At 42.0% G+C, this 14,941-nt stretch overlaps 1 protein-coding gene and 1 non-coding gene across 2 annotated transcripts; both read right to left on the reverse strand.

Annotated features, from left to right (window-relative positions):
- Window positions 1–680: 680 nt before the first annotated feature.
- On the reverse strand, window positions 681–9,398 carry naa40 (N-alpha-acetyltransferase 40, NatD catalytic subunit). The gene is made up of 8 exons (XM_004554329.3): window positions 9,035–9,398; window positions 7,000–7,095; window positions 6,129–6,181; window positions 5,880–5,975; window positions 5,407–5,565; window positions 5,213–5,296; window positions 4,896–4,973; window positions 681–3,798 (listed from the first exon to the last, which is right to left on the reverse strand). The coding sequence occupies exons 1-8, from the start codon at window positions 9,038–9,040 to the stop codon at window positions 3,651–3,653; spliced, it is 720 nt and encodes a 239-aa protein (XP_004554386.1). The 5' UTR covers window positions 9,041–9,398; the 3' UTR covers window positions 681–3,650.
- Window positions 9,399–11,876: 2,478 nt separating this feature from the next.
- trnal-aag (transfer RNA leucine (anticodon AAG)) lies at window positions 11,877–11,958 on the reverse strand. The gene has a single exon. It is a non-coding gene; the product is annotated as a tRNA-Leu (tRNA).
- Between the last annotated feature and the right edge of the window lie 2,983 nt (window positions 11,959–14,941).

The following is a 14,941-nucleotide window of genomic DNA, read 5'->3' on the forward strand; positions in this document are numbered from 1 at the left end:
AAACAGTGATAGGATGAAACTAAAAAACAATTATTTGACCTTTAGTTCTACTGACTTTGGAGGAGAGGTCAGAGGTCAAATTTAACATATTGTTTTAAATCACTCCACAGTGCGTTCTATATGTTGGCAATATACACCACACCTATATGTTAAGCATTAGTGAATGGTCTATACAGGCAAATCGGCAACCTTAACACATTTTGACGCAGCTACATGTGTAACAACAGCATAATGAAAATCTGAAAAATTACCTATAAAAAGAAAAATATTAAATATATTAAACATTTCCATACATATCCTCTTTTCCTGATGGAAATTCACTTATGTTAAAAAAAAAAAAAAAAAAAAGTAAAGAAAAAGAAAAGGAGGCATTTCTTGAAAAGTCAAACAACTTTCCTTTATTTGTAACATTATTTGTAACATAAAACACTGACAAGGCAGAATGACTTAGTTTTCCCTTTCATTGTCATTTACGGACAGGACTGGAACACTCACTCTCAAACACCGAGGTTTTTTTTTTTTGCCTTTTATTAACATCATGTTTAAAAAAGTGTTTCTCCTGTAAAAGGCCAGAAAATGAAGATGGATCCACAACAGCTTATATATTTATATATATATTTATATACATGTTGAGAAAAGACCAAAAGCAGTATCTGGAATTTTTTGTATCTGGAACCATTAAAAAAAAAAAAAAAAAAAAAAAATTAAGTCCTCACTGACTTCAAAGTAAATTAAATTCAGGCTCATTTCCAAAAATTACATTTTCACATAAGATTTTTTATTTTATTTTATTTTTTATTCCCAGTGAGCCTTTTTAAAATTCTTTATGATTATTTGTTTTAACTGCCCACATGCCTGGATTGAATATGACCACCGAGTGCAGATCCAGTCTCTGTTCAAACTTTGTTACATTTACTTTCATGCAACTTCACATTTTCAAAGAATAGAATAAAACTAAACAAAAATCTCCTCCTGAATACCAGGACTACTTTCCGGTTGTTTCTTTAAACAGGATGGTAACAAGACTGAGCCGTGGGTCAATCCAATCCAGCCAGCGGCTGACTGACTGACAGCGTGGCTGTTAAGTACAACAGATGAGGTTTGATTATGTTTGATTAACCTGAGAGAGACTGTCAGTCCATCGATCTCCTACCTCTATGTACAACATCCTCTTTTTTTGAAATTGTAACATATGAAGTACAAAATTTTTTTACTGTACTATTCAATCAGATAGTCTAGTCCCCGCAAACAAGCATGTTTAGTTGTTTCTGTTCCTCAGAGTTCAACCAAGCAAGAAAAACCACCATGTCTCCAGGTGCAGAATGTACGTTTAGCAGGAAACAACCAAAGCTTTCATCCCAGGATCCCGTAAGATTTTTCTCCTCAAACCCTTTTTTTTTCCTTTGGTACCAGATTATTTTAGTACCAAGCATTTACACCAAGTGTGTCTACTTCACATAACAGCCTCTAACTCCACGTACTTGTAGCAGGCTTTTCATTATTATTTCCATTATTGTCTGTCATTGGTGTGCTGTTACAGTAGTGGATCCAGCATATGTACACGTCCTCTCTGTGAACCAAAAAACTCAGAGTTTAACACAGAAGCACTGTTTCAGACATGTTTATCTACTCCTGGCTTTGTGCGATGTCAAGGAGAGCCTTAATATAGATGACAATTGAAACCATCAGTTTGTCAGGGATAGCCAATGAGAGGACAGCTGTCTTATTAAAGGGACAGGAGCTGTAACAGCTCATTTGAGACAGTGGATAAAATAAACTGCACCAGAGGCCAGGATAGGATAAATAAGGATTATTTTTAACTGAATCATGCAAAGCCAGAGGAAAAAATAAAAAATAAAGGACACATGGAGCTGGAAATGTGCACAACAGAACCCCGTTCAATGCAGTCAATCTCAATTCTAAATCAATTTTTTTTTTAAAAACAGCAATTTAATCCAAAAACACATCAAAGGCTTTGTGAACAGGCGGGGAATTAAGATTATTCTAGACCAACATGAGAATTTTAGATGCTGCTTCTCGCAGTGGACCTAAACCTTTTAGAAGCCACTAGTCCGTAATCCTAATTTAAGACTAGATTTACTCCACCCGCCCCCACCCCCAAAAATACCTAATTTTACAGGAGGGGGCCAGGAAAATAAGTTAAGACTGTGGAAGAACTCAAACAATTTAAAAAGCAAAAAAAAAAAAAGAAGCTCCCTCAAGTGCGCTGCCGTTACCCTCATCTGCATCCATTCACGTGTCGTTTTCAAGCAGCTATATGATCAAACGGTGACCTCTGTTGATGCTACTCCACCTTAAATCCACAAGATATGCAAGAAGTGCAATGGAGGATGGACTTAGTTGTTTTTAAACAGGCCTAGTAGCGTCAGATTTGTCGTCAGAAACTAAAAAGCAAAGAGGGAAACGGGTGTACTACGAAAATCCGAAAGCTCAGTAAAAATGAGAACTGTGTGGCAGCCGTGGGTGCAGGTCAAGAAGCAGGAAAAACTCAAAAAAAAAAAAAGGAGGCCGAAAGGTCAAATGATGAATTTTCACAACTAAAGATGTCTTCTGTGAAGCTGAAAAAGCATCCAGTTACAGCATGCATCTCTAATGAGGCGATATGACACAGGTGGGGACAAACTGGGAATATTTACTTAGTCGGATGCAGATTTACAGCAACTGATGATGTTGAGAAAACATTTTTTTAAACGTATTTTACTGAGAGACTCGAAAGAAAAAGGCAATCTTGGAAATCTCATTTGATAAGCTGTAAGCATTAAAAGCGAGGGAGACATCGATACATTTACCTGAATCGAGGAGGCGGGTGGTGCCGATGGTGTATTGTAATCATGTAACAGCAGTATCACGTGCCAGCTGCTGCTAGCTGCAGTGTCTTCTGTTACAGAATAACTTACAACTAGAGTCAGAACAGATAATATTACAGTGCAACGGCGCTTCTCGTGCTGGTTTAACCAGGACCTAAACTCGGGCTCTCACATGAAGCCCGATCCGAGGACCCCGGTGCAGTGAAACAAGCAAGTCGTCTCAGTGCAAAGGCCCCAGAAAAACCCCGAGCTGGATTGTAGAAACTGACTAACTCTGAGTTATTTTTATCTGCTTATTTTGGATGGTTTTAGTTGTGATTTCAAGACTCAACTAATCCCGTTTTACACTTGAGAGACCACAAGTGGGGAGTTTCTTCAATACAGCTCGAGGCCAAGAGTCAACTTTAGGTCTCGAACCACAGTTTAAGAAGCAGATCCAATACAGTATAGCAACACAGAGATGATGAGAGCTGCATGGGATAGGATCGGTCTCCGTGATGGAGACCGTCAGCTTTTTCTTGACTGGAAACCAGTTCTGGTAATAACAGCGTTATGAGAATGGGAAGAGATGATTTGGACAATGAGCCGAGGGGCTGGAAAACAAATTAAACAAACAAAACAAAAACATAGAAAAGGCTGCGTGCGAAAGCTCACACTGCACGCTGCATCGAGATGCCGGCTTTTAATGCGCAGGTGGGTTTTCCCACCTGTCGGCCTCCATAATTCAAAACCACTCGTGGGCTAGCAGGCAGCTGAAGCTTTCGCACGCAGCCGGTTAAAGTTGCTGGCTTTTAACCAATCGCGTGGCGTAACCGAAGCCGATCAGTGGCAGCAGCCCCCGCAGTGTCCGCCCCCGTGGGTGTGTCCCGCCGAGGCCTCGCCGTGCTTGGTCCGCCTGCTCAGGATCTCGTAAGAACAGTCGTCGCCGCAGCAACCGGACATGCTCGGTGAGGTCTCATCGATCTCAAACCTGGAGGTGAGGGGAGACGGCGAGCTTCGTTAATGGGAGACCGAAGGAAGTCGGGTTTCAGATGAAGAAGGACCGTTTCCTGCCTGTATGTGACCTTTATAAGTGGGAACTTCCTGGAGTGTTAATGCACTAATGATGGCGATCACATTAAGACGCCATAACTGTAAGACCCGCCAGTCCCACACGAAAGAGAAAGTAAAAGATAATTCAATAAGGCAGCGCCGTGACGTCTCCATTATCCCAATAATAACCCTCAACAGTCCTCGTGTTTGCAGCGCAGTGATCATAACAAAACTGAACACTAAAAATGAAAGTCGCCAGTTCAGTGTGGGACTAAAAGGGAAATCCGGTTGCAATCTTTGCTTCTGTTCCAGTGTTACGACATTGAATAAAGGCCAGAGAAGTTCCACATTTCTCTATGATTTCATCTTTCATTTATATTAAATTAAATGAGTTAAAATTCCTGGATTATGTCCAGAAATACATTTTTGGGAACTGCCAGCTTTGCCCATTCCTTTCTGATCTAAGACAGCAACTTCATGAGAAAGAGACTAACCCACAACACCTGTGGAGCCATTAATACTGAGCTGTGAACCACGTCATATTCTAAGAGGCTTGGAAAGAAAAGCGTCTGGACTTCTTTAGGTTTCTTGAAGACGTTTCACCTCTCCTCCAAGAAGCTTCTTCAGAGCAATTGGTGGACAGTCCCAGATTATAAACCCTATGGGAGGGTCAGGGTGTGGGTCACAATCAGCCAAGATTTCGGGTGAACCCATTGTGAAACCTAGCCCCACCCTATCATGTGATGGCTTCACCCGAAACCTGTTTTCACACCTTGGCTCGTGTGAGTAGGTAGAGGATCAATAGGGGGTCCATGACCCTCTTGGGGTCATTACAGACTACGATGACCTGGATGACTGAGAAACTTCACAGACAACTAACCTTATATCATATTCCATAATAATATAATATAGTGTCCATATATTATATTATAACCTTATATTATACTCCAGACTACACGTTCAAAGGCTGAACATTTGTGTCATTACAGTTAAACCCTCCATATTTCCTAATCGTTAAAGAGCCGGCATACTCACTGTAAAGCTTCTCTGAAGAACTGGTAGGCCCCTTTGTTCTGTTTAAAAACTGTCAACATCACCTTCTTCATCTGTGTACTGGACAGAGGACAAAAAAAGAAACACTTGTCTTTAGTGTAAAGTGACCTGAAGGCGTGATCATAGACTGTATATAAAAGATGGATGTAGCCCATGTTTTAGCATTTGTTATGATAAATGTGCTGTGAATGCGATGTTACATCCTCCAGTTGTGTTTGTATTCAGTGCAGGTCACCTGTAACCAACTTCACAGTCACCACAATCTTCCCTCCCATAGTCACACAACCGAAGTTCTTTACCTGTTAGCGATGAGCTGGAGTATCTGGATGAGAAACTTGCCAAGCCCTTTCCTCCGCACTCTGCTCTCTAACTGCACCTCATAGCTGCAGAGCAAAGAAAGAGGCGCAAATTTAAAAAAGATAAAACTTAGAATAACAGAAATGAGGTTTGAAATCTTTTCTGAAATCCACAAACACACGGCTGGGTACCTCACCAATATAAAACCTCCTCCCCGCACTCTATGTCGAACCGGAAGTGGGAGAAGGCCACGGGGGAGGAGTCGGCGTCGCGAGCCAGCAGGTACCAAGCCCTCTCGTCATTCATCTCCTCCCTCTTTTCCCTCTCCTTCCATCCCCACTCACTCTGCTCGTACCTGCAACAGAAAGACAGCAGACGAACTCGAGCATGGCACAATAATTGGAATTCTTTGCTCTCAGATTTTTCTAAACTGGACAAATACCGTTTAAAACTGAATATGAGACAATATTAAATACAGTAACTCAATCTCTACCTTCTTTTTATACTCTGCGTTTAATTCATGGCCTCAGATCCACATCTTGCCATCTGCCCTTATCTCATGTCACAAAAAGAATTTCTGGCCTATCTGCACTCTGCTCTGAAAAAGATAGGTCACTCTGTTCCTGAACTACTTCGAACTCTGAGAGGAGGCGAGAACAGACTTCTTACAGCGTCTGCATGTTGGCTCTTGTGAGTTCGAAAGCCCACTCCACAGACAGCGGGTTAAGCGCGGTCACTCTCTTGCACTCTATCTGCAGGTTCAGCCTGGAATGGGAGGACAAGTCAACGTGTGAGTTTATGAGTCTGTGTCTCTGGGAAAGCGGCTGTTCCCTCCATGCGGAAAACACAAAACAAGAATGAATTTCATGGAACGGGATACTGAATAAATCCTCTGCGGGTGTACAAAGCAGTGCGTACCCATTTCTGTCGTATTTTTTGAAGGCTGGGAAGGCGGCCAGGGGGTCCTCGAGCTGTGAGAAGAGAGGGCAGAATGAGAAAACGCTAAACTATCAGCACTCTTCTCCATTCAGTCATGTCCTTTAAGCAGCCTTTACGCTCAATGACCTGAAAAGCCAAATAAGGGCAGGACAGGCTACACGTCCATTAGTCAGTCACGATGACACAAAAGGTCAGCTTCACCTTGTTACTATGAAGATCAAGACTACTCTCATCCTTGGACAGATTATGGCACACTGGGCCGAAACCACAGACACTCAGGCTCAGAGAATTTAAGTATGAAGGCCAAAGACGGACCCTCAAAATCAGGTTCAATTGCTCATTTATTCATTTGAAACTATGGTCCACTTTAGGAGATTTTCTTGCATTCCTTTGCTGTTATCACATCCACCACAGTGGGGGCAACTCATTTTGAAACAAAGTGACACAAAAGTAATCGACCCAGCCAAACCCATCATGATCCCAATGAGGAGGCTGCTGCAGCTCAGATCATGTTGTGCGAGCTGTTTTCCTCCAGTTTGCCAACGCTCTAGCCAACCTCCAAGCTGCAGGAGCCGTGCATTCGAATAGACAGGTGGGGGATTTAATGATGCAGATTAATTATGCATAAAGGCACACATGGTGCGGTATTTGCCTTTTCCTGTCATGCCCATATCAATTAAGGCTGTAATCGGGGTGAGGAGGGCATCCCCGAGCTTCTTTTTTTTCGTGCCTTAAGCTTACAATGGAACAGCGTGCGAGAGAGACAAAAATCAAACCGCGCATTTTTAACTTCAGTGCAAAGCCACAGCAGAAGATTTCTCCTTTTCACTCATATCCACAACTGAGGTACCTTATTGGCTGCGTCTACTTTGGCGCATACGGCGTCCATAGCTGCCCTCTCCTCCAGACGTCTCGCTTTCTTCTCCTTTGCTCTGTTGGACTTCCTCTGAAGACACAAAATGAACGGAGAGGAAAAAAAAGCAGGGGACATTTGGTGAATTACAGATGGATCAGAATGAGATTTTTCACCCTGACACAGACACACAAAAAATGCAAAATCCAGAGATCACTACAGACAAAGAGGTGCTATAACCCTTTGCCTTTTTTTTACCACTTAATTTATTCCCTTCTCTGCTTCGCGTGATCAGTGCCAGCCATTTTTCACCACTTCTTTACTGGTGAATCGATCTTCTCTTGTCAAAGAGTGTAACCTGTGCTGACGAAATGACAAGGTAATGCAGCATTCTGGCACAGCAGCTACAGCCTGTCAGGTCACAAGAAATCACGATGAAACCTGGTGGCAGCAGAGCCCACAAACACAGAAGCAGGTAGTAGCCAGAGGATACCACTGTACTTTTTCGCCAACACACACACACACACACACACACACACACACAAAATCGATCAAACGTAGAGTGCAGTCTTTCCCACTCATCTGAGTATTAGCAGATCTTTGAATTTCTGTTTAATAATGACGTGTGCTGCTGTACACGTTTTAATTACAACCCCAAAGCCACGTGGCAAATCAATCAGAGAACAGATCGACCCTCAGACACTACGCATGAGCACATCCGGGAAGATCGAAGCTCCAAAAATACATCAAGGCCTGGAAAACAATGAAAAAGCAGAGCTTATTACTCTTAATAACGTGATTATTGTCTCTCTGAAATGCTTTCATTCTAAAGCCATTACAGCGGTATAGTATTTCTATAGCCTGTGCTGCTCCCTGTGGGAAATTTCTCTGATACTGTTACTCTCATTAAGCCTGCTCCTGGTTTGATGTCCAAAGCATCTGCATTGATGGTGCAGCCATAACTCACACAAATGACCCTGATAGCGTTTATGCTGTGCAACAGAGAGATTAGACACTTTAACAGTTCCTATACCCATCCTCTGGACCTGATGTAGTGATTTTTTTGTGGCTCCATGCCATTTAGATACTTATTTGTCTGGTTGAGTCAAACAATCACAAGTAGTATTAGTGTATTGCCCTGGTTGGAAGACTCCATGAGTTATTAGAGTTGGTCGTGGTGCGTTTAGGGTGCAGAATTGGTGCTTCACTGGAGAAACAACTAGGCATTAACTGAATTCCTTCATTCCAGGGCTGAGCAATTATGAAAAGGAATGCCAACTTTAGCTCCAAGCATTAACTCTGTACCAAGCACAGGGAGGCTGCACACTGAGCTGGGGAAGGGGGGACACGTGGATTGGTTTATCTGGAGCCAAAGAGAAGGACAAAGTCAAGTCTAGCTAAAGTTAATAAACTCAGCTTTACAGCTTCAGAGTGTGTGCAGGCCTGGCTGGTGTAGACAGGTAGCTCATATTATCAACTTCCAACATGTGTGAATTAACCAAGGCCAGGTGGGAAAGAGACCCCACATCCTGGCCTGTTTGGAAAATGTACACACACACACACACACGCACGCACACACACACACACACACACACACAAGTGACTAGCATTAATGGTTAGCAACGTACTCGCCATTTGCTGTAATGGCATTCCCCGACAGCTAACAAGGCTAGCGGGCTAACAATGTCACAACACACATGACATGTTAAGTGTGCGCAACGCCAAGGACGATGCAGTAACCCAGCTGAAAACGTCATAAAAAGCCATGTGTGTGCTCGAGCTAACGCTACAATGCTATGTTACTGGGTTTATGTTTAGGCAGCTAGACGGCTAACAGCCAAACCAGCACCTTCAGCCACATCCATCCACCATGGTCTTTCTCGCTTTCCCTCTCTCCTGCCTTCCTTCTTTCTTTCTTTCTTTCTTTCTTTCATATCTCCTCTGCTTAATCAGCCACTGACGAGCTAAAAACCTTTCTTTGTGCCACCTCGCTTCATATATATATTTTTGGGGAAAAACACATGCAACTCACCCCCATTTTGCTGCCGTATCTGCTCGATCCCCCTGGAGAAACACACCTCTATTGTCCCGGTGCTTTGCTGAGTTATTAGTATCGTGACTACAGGCAGAAATAAGGGGGCCAGATGAATATGACAATGATGGATAGTGTGCTAACAAAGCTAGCTGGCTGGCTACAGCAGACGACCGAAGGCTTTGAAAGAAGCAGCAACCGGCTGCGAATTTGATTCCAACGTGAGTGAAAACCGAGCCGTTTAATTTCCCTCTGAAGTCGGATTGGCGCCAAGACTGCGAGGCTGAATTATCCGGGCTGCTTCGTTGCCCTTTTCTTTTCTCCTCTCCGCCGCGTCCAGCTATGCTGCGTTCACGTGTTCCACCTCACCTCGGACTTCTGACACCCTTAGCCCCCAAATAGATTTAAATAGTCTTAAGAAGACTATTTTGGGTTAGGGTTACCCTAACCCTAAACCCTACTTTTCCTCTCCCTACACTATTTACTATAGTGGTTTAAAACAAAACTAAAACCTAAAAATGTTAACCTAAATAAAAATATAAAATGGAAAACGAATTTAAACTACATTGTTTGTTTACAAAGCTTCAATAATCATTCAATTCAATAATAAGTTGTTGTTTTTTTTAACTCTTAGCTGTAATATTTATTGATATGGTCATCAGGAGCCTCTGCTGCATGTTTATCTAGACTTGGATGTATACATGACTTTAAGTGTTGTGTTTGTGTAATATTTAATCTGAACTTCCTAAACCTCGACCGTCTATAATCTTTTTTTTTAAGCCAAACACTTAACATGTTCAAACAATATAAAGGTGAACTGAAATGAGCAAACCCACCCTGGAAAGTAAGTGAATTTACACTGAATTGAAAACGAAAATTCAAAATTAAACGAAAATTAAGACTTTTTTTAAGGCAAACAATAAATATAGAACCTAAACATCATGTGCAGTATCCTCACATACATCTACTACATGAAAAGTGGCACTGGAGAAAAGCGTAAACTATAGCAAATCAGCTACTGTGAAAGTGTCTTGAGCCTGCATTCCATCTGAAGACCACTAGATGGCGACAGCTGTGTTGCAAAAATACTTGAGGTCCTATTGAAGTCTAAAGGAAAACAGTTTCCTGTCTTGACCTCTGTAAGCACGTTGATGCTTGATTTATGATCTCAGTTACTCATTTGGAGTTATACTGAATAAAAAATGAAGCCTATTTTGGCTTTTAGTCAATCTATCTTTCAAAATAGATCTGTATAAAGCTACACAATCATTTGCTAACTTGTCAATCACAAGTCACAGCCAGTGAGTGTATGGTTTCACAAACCGGCATGTACTTGTCACATGTGGATTTTGGCAATCAACATGGCCACAGTGGAAACAATCCAGTGTTTGTTCAGTGATTCCAGTTAATGGAGATGAGTAACTGTAGCTGCCATTGTGGGATGAAATGAAATAATAACAATAATAAAACAAATAAAAGTAGTCATTATGCAAATCCCCTTAGAGGATGCCATCGCCCACGTCCTACACACCACTCTCAGCCACGTGGACAAGAAACAGGGTAACTATGTGCGAATGCTGTTTGTTGATTACAGTTCAGCGTTTAACACAATAGTGCCCTGCAGACTGTTCACAAAGCTGAGGGATCTGGGACTTAACAGCCGTCTGTGTGCATGGGTGTTGGACTTCCTCACTGGCAGAACTCAGGTGGTGAGGGTGGGCAGGTGCTTCTCCAACAGCATCACCATCAACACAGGAGCACCTCAGGGATGTGTCCTCTCGCCACTGCTCTACTCCCTCTACACTTCAGACTGTGTGGCCACCCATGGCTCCAACACCATTGTGAAGTTTGCTGACGACACAGTGGTGTTGGGTGCCATCTCCAACAACGATGAGGCGGCCTACATGGATGAAGTGAAGAATCTGGCATCGTGGTGCCAGGACAACCACCTCCAGCTGAACGTCAGCAAGACCAAGGAGCTGGTGGTGGACTTCAGAAGGGGTCAGCACAGAGACTACAAGCCCATTATCATCAATGGAGCTCCAGTGGAGAGGGTGCAGTCCTTCAAGTATCTTGGTGTCCACATCTCCTCAGACCTGATATGGGCTGCCCACATTCAGGTCCAGACCAAAAAGGCTAGGCAGCGCCTGTATCACCTACGACAACTGAGGAAGTTCAGGGTCTCTCCAAAGATCCTCAGGATTTTCTATACAGGCGCTGTGGAGAGCATCCTCACACAGAACATGACATCGTGGTTCGGGAACAGCTGTGTGAAGGACCAAAAAGCTCTCCAGAGAGTGATCCATACAGCAGAACGCTGCTGCAGGATTGCTCTCCCCCCGCTTCAGGACACCTACACCAGGAGATGCTGGACTAGAGCAGCGCAGATACTGAAGGACCCGTCCCATCCTGGCAACAAACTGTTCCAACTTCTGCATTCTGGTAGAAGGTTCCGCATCTTCCGGGCAAGGACAGAGAGACTCAAGAGGAGCTTCTATCCCCAAGCCATCCGTGCCCTAAACACACACACCCGCCCTCTCACATCATCTATAATTGACTGAGACAGGACTCTTCCAGACACTAAACCAAGGCACAATGTACATTTCAATTCCTTTAATTTTAAATATGTTTATATTGTCTATCCTGTAAAATAGCCAGATGTCTATTCATATTAATGTACAGAATTCACCTGCTTGCTGCTACTACTGCACATTCACCCAATGTATATACTGTATGTATATATATATATATATATATATATATATATATATATGATGTTCTTCCTTTAAAGTATATTCTGTGTGTATTGACTGCAGCTTTCTATGTGTACTTGAAAAATGTCTGGCAGCGGTGGGATTCGAACCCACGCCCCCGAAGAGACTGGAGCCTTAATCCAGCGCCTTAGACCGCTCGGCCACGCTACCACGTGCGTACCTGTTTTCCTGAAAGAGCTGTTGGTCACTTTTCTGACAGTACCTGAACGCACCGCTGCGTTAGCGCGAACATGGTTTCCTTGTTTGTGACGACAGAGCGCCAGACAGCACAGGTCAGGAAGCACGCGGCACTTTCAGTACCAGGAGGATGACCTCTGACCTTTACTACTTCTATGACAGAATAATGCTCAAAACGTGAAAGGCTCATAAATAACAGGCTGGGAGTAACATGTGCGGCAGCTACAGTAATCTGGTAACTCATTAAATACATTTTTTTCCAGTTCTGGTTATCTGAGTCAAAATCAGACGTTACCGTCACTCAAACGCGCATGTGTCAAACAGCTGCATATATGACAGAAAACGCATGTAAGCATTGTATTTTCAAATAAGACCCTTCTTTTTTATAAAGCACCGACTGTGTTCTGAACAAGTTTTCTCAACGTGAAAACAAAGCATCCGCATTTCACGCGTGAGCTTGTTCATTTTCCTGTGCTTTGTCTGTGCAGCAACGGAGGTTTAGTGAAATTATGGCACATTTGCCTTCTGAAGTCACTCTTCCAGTTTAGGGAGTTACAGCATCTAATGCTAATGTTACCACTTGGACCACTTTGGACTTCACTTTCCACATCTGCTCCAGCTGTTCCTTCAGCCCCTGGTACGCCTCTATTTTCTTGTGCCGCTTCTTCCTGATGTTGCTGTCCGCTGGGATTGCCACATTTATCACCACTGCGGTCTGCTTCTCCTTCTCAAACACCAATATGTCTGGTTGTCAGTCTGGTTTAAGTCCCACAGGACCTTACCTCCATCAGCTTTGTCTCCCACCAGGAGTTGGAGGCTTCTAATTTGGGGCAAGTTTTTCAAAATATTTCTTTCTCACAATATATACTCACTACTTCACTAGCACTTACATCACAATACTTTACATCATCATTATTACTAATAGTAATAGTGGTTAAATAATTTAATAATTTACATGGAAAAGAATAAAAGAAAATGATTTCTAAGTATATTTACATAATTATTGGTTGGAATTTCCAGTAGAAAATTTCAGTGTCTTTTCTGCTATTTTGCTAAGATTTTATAAGAATACAAACCAAATACTCCACTTTTCTCAGTTGTGCATCTATAGCTCATAGTTAATCATGCGAGTGAAAGATAACTGCCACAGCGTGAAACCCCATGCTGCTCTGGGCAAATCTGGCATGTCTGGAGAAGGAGTTTGCCACAGTGACCAATAGGTGGAGGTGTAGGTTTGGGAAATTAGCCAGTTCATACTACAGCTCTTATTTCATTCTACTGAAGCTAGAAATGAAAGTTTTTGTCCATTACTCTCAAATTTTTTACAGCGTTTGTAAAACAAGATGCATTTCCCCAAACAGCTCATACAATCAGTCGCAAAACATTGCAACTAATGTGAAAAAGGTTGTAATTTAAAAACCTTTAACTGTTTATCAAAACAAACTATCTGCATTAAACTATAACACTGGTCAGCGGGTTTTTTTCAGAGATGAAATGTGACATTTCTTATTGACTTTGCTGAATCCAAATATAACAATTTAAATGCATGATTGGCGGTTTCCCACGATGTTGAACTTTTTACATTTCACACTTATATACGTTCTAACATTTTAAAATAAATTAAAAAAAACAGTTCCACGTAGAGACAAAATTACACCACAATACAAAGCAGCGTTGTTCAAGTTCGGTTCACACAAAGGGTCTGTTAACGGTAAATTTATCTGGGCTCCAGCCTGCCAGGCCAGACCAGCATGTTGTGTTTAGGTGGGATAATGTTATGACATGTAACATGACATGTTGGTTTCTTCTTCTTGGCTGCATGTCTCTCTGTAGATCTCCACAACCAAACTTAGTTCATCACTTAACAATGTGGGGCACCAACAGTGAAAATGCAAATGTTTAATTTGCATGTCATTGGTGCGCACTCTGGGAGTCACGTCACTTAATATATTTTTTAAAAAAATCACGCAACTTTACGCTGCAGCATTACACATTTTCTGCTACTGGGAAGGACAAATTTAAGGTCACAGTACGGGTCAAAGGTCAAACAGAGAGAATATATTTAAATTTGATATTTGCTTGTGATGCTTGATACCTCCACCTGGGCCACTACTGTCAACATTCAGGGCTTTACTTTATTTATTTATTTATTTATTTATTTATTTATTTCAGAATCACTGACTTTTTTTTACCCACATGTCGCCAGGTGTTGAATTCTGCTGTGCAGAAGTAACACAAACCTTTTAAGGATTTTGCATGTTGTTTTAGGAAAAACTTTGATTTGCATAAATCTGTAAAGATTTAAATTAGTTTCCAGCTCATGTAAATATCGCAGGATGGTTAAACTTGTGGTAACATTTTGTCTCCTTGCTGTTTTTCCTAATAACAGCCAGGGGTCTGACCTTGATTTTCCTGCTTTTTTGTGGTTTCTTTACCACAGTGACTTCTTTCTAATGCCTTATCCAACAATTGGATTGTTCGCACTAGATCAGTCTGCTCTAAATGGAAGCCAAGCCAGTAAAGGTTGACATAAGAGTTTATATTTCCTATACTGCCTCATCAGTTATCCTTGTTAGGGTATACTTTTTACTACTGAGCATTTCTCCTTCTTTGTTAGTGTCTGCACATGTTTCAGCACATTCAGGCAAATAATTAGGCACAACTGTCAATCCTTTGAACAGTTACTGCCTGTATAATATGTATGTTTAAATGAAATTGCATGTGACATGAAGCTACTTTCAGCTGCCTCCTCCTTCGTCACAAGAGGTCACCACAGCAGGTAGCTCTGCATATTTGGCTTGGCAGGGTTTTTACAGCAGATGTCCTTCCTGATAGATCCCTCAAAGGGATTTGTGTTTCCTCCCAGGATCAAACCAGAGAGTTTTCACTTGGTAGGCAAACATTTAAACCAGTAAGGTGAAGAGTCCATCTAGTATTCAAAATCTGAATGAACATG

This window comes from Maylandia zebra, linkage group LG3, assembly GCF_041146795.1.
Source record: "Maylandia zebra isolate NMK-2024a linkage group LG3, Mzebra_GT3a, whole genome shotgun sequence".
NCBI lineage: Eukaryota > Metazoa > Chordata > Actinopteri > Cichliformes > Cichlidae > Maylandia > Maylandia zebra.

Bases quoted from the DNA above. Each gene is read 5' to 3' on its own strand.
- naa40 (XM_004554329.3), bottom strand. The intron at 5,566-5,879 runs GTAAGAAGTCTG...TTTCTGTTGCAG, and splicing joins AGAGCCAACATGCAGACGCT to GTACGAGCAGAGTGAGTGGG. The intron at 3,799-4,895 runs GTGAGTATGCCG...CCTCACCTCCAG, and splicing joins TTCTTCAGAGAAGCTTTACA to GTTTGAGATCGATGAGACCT.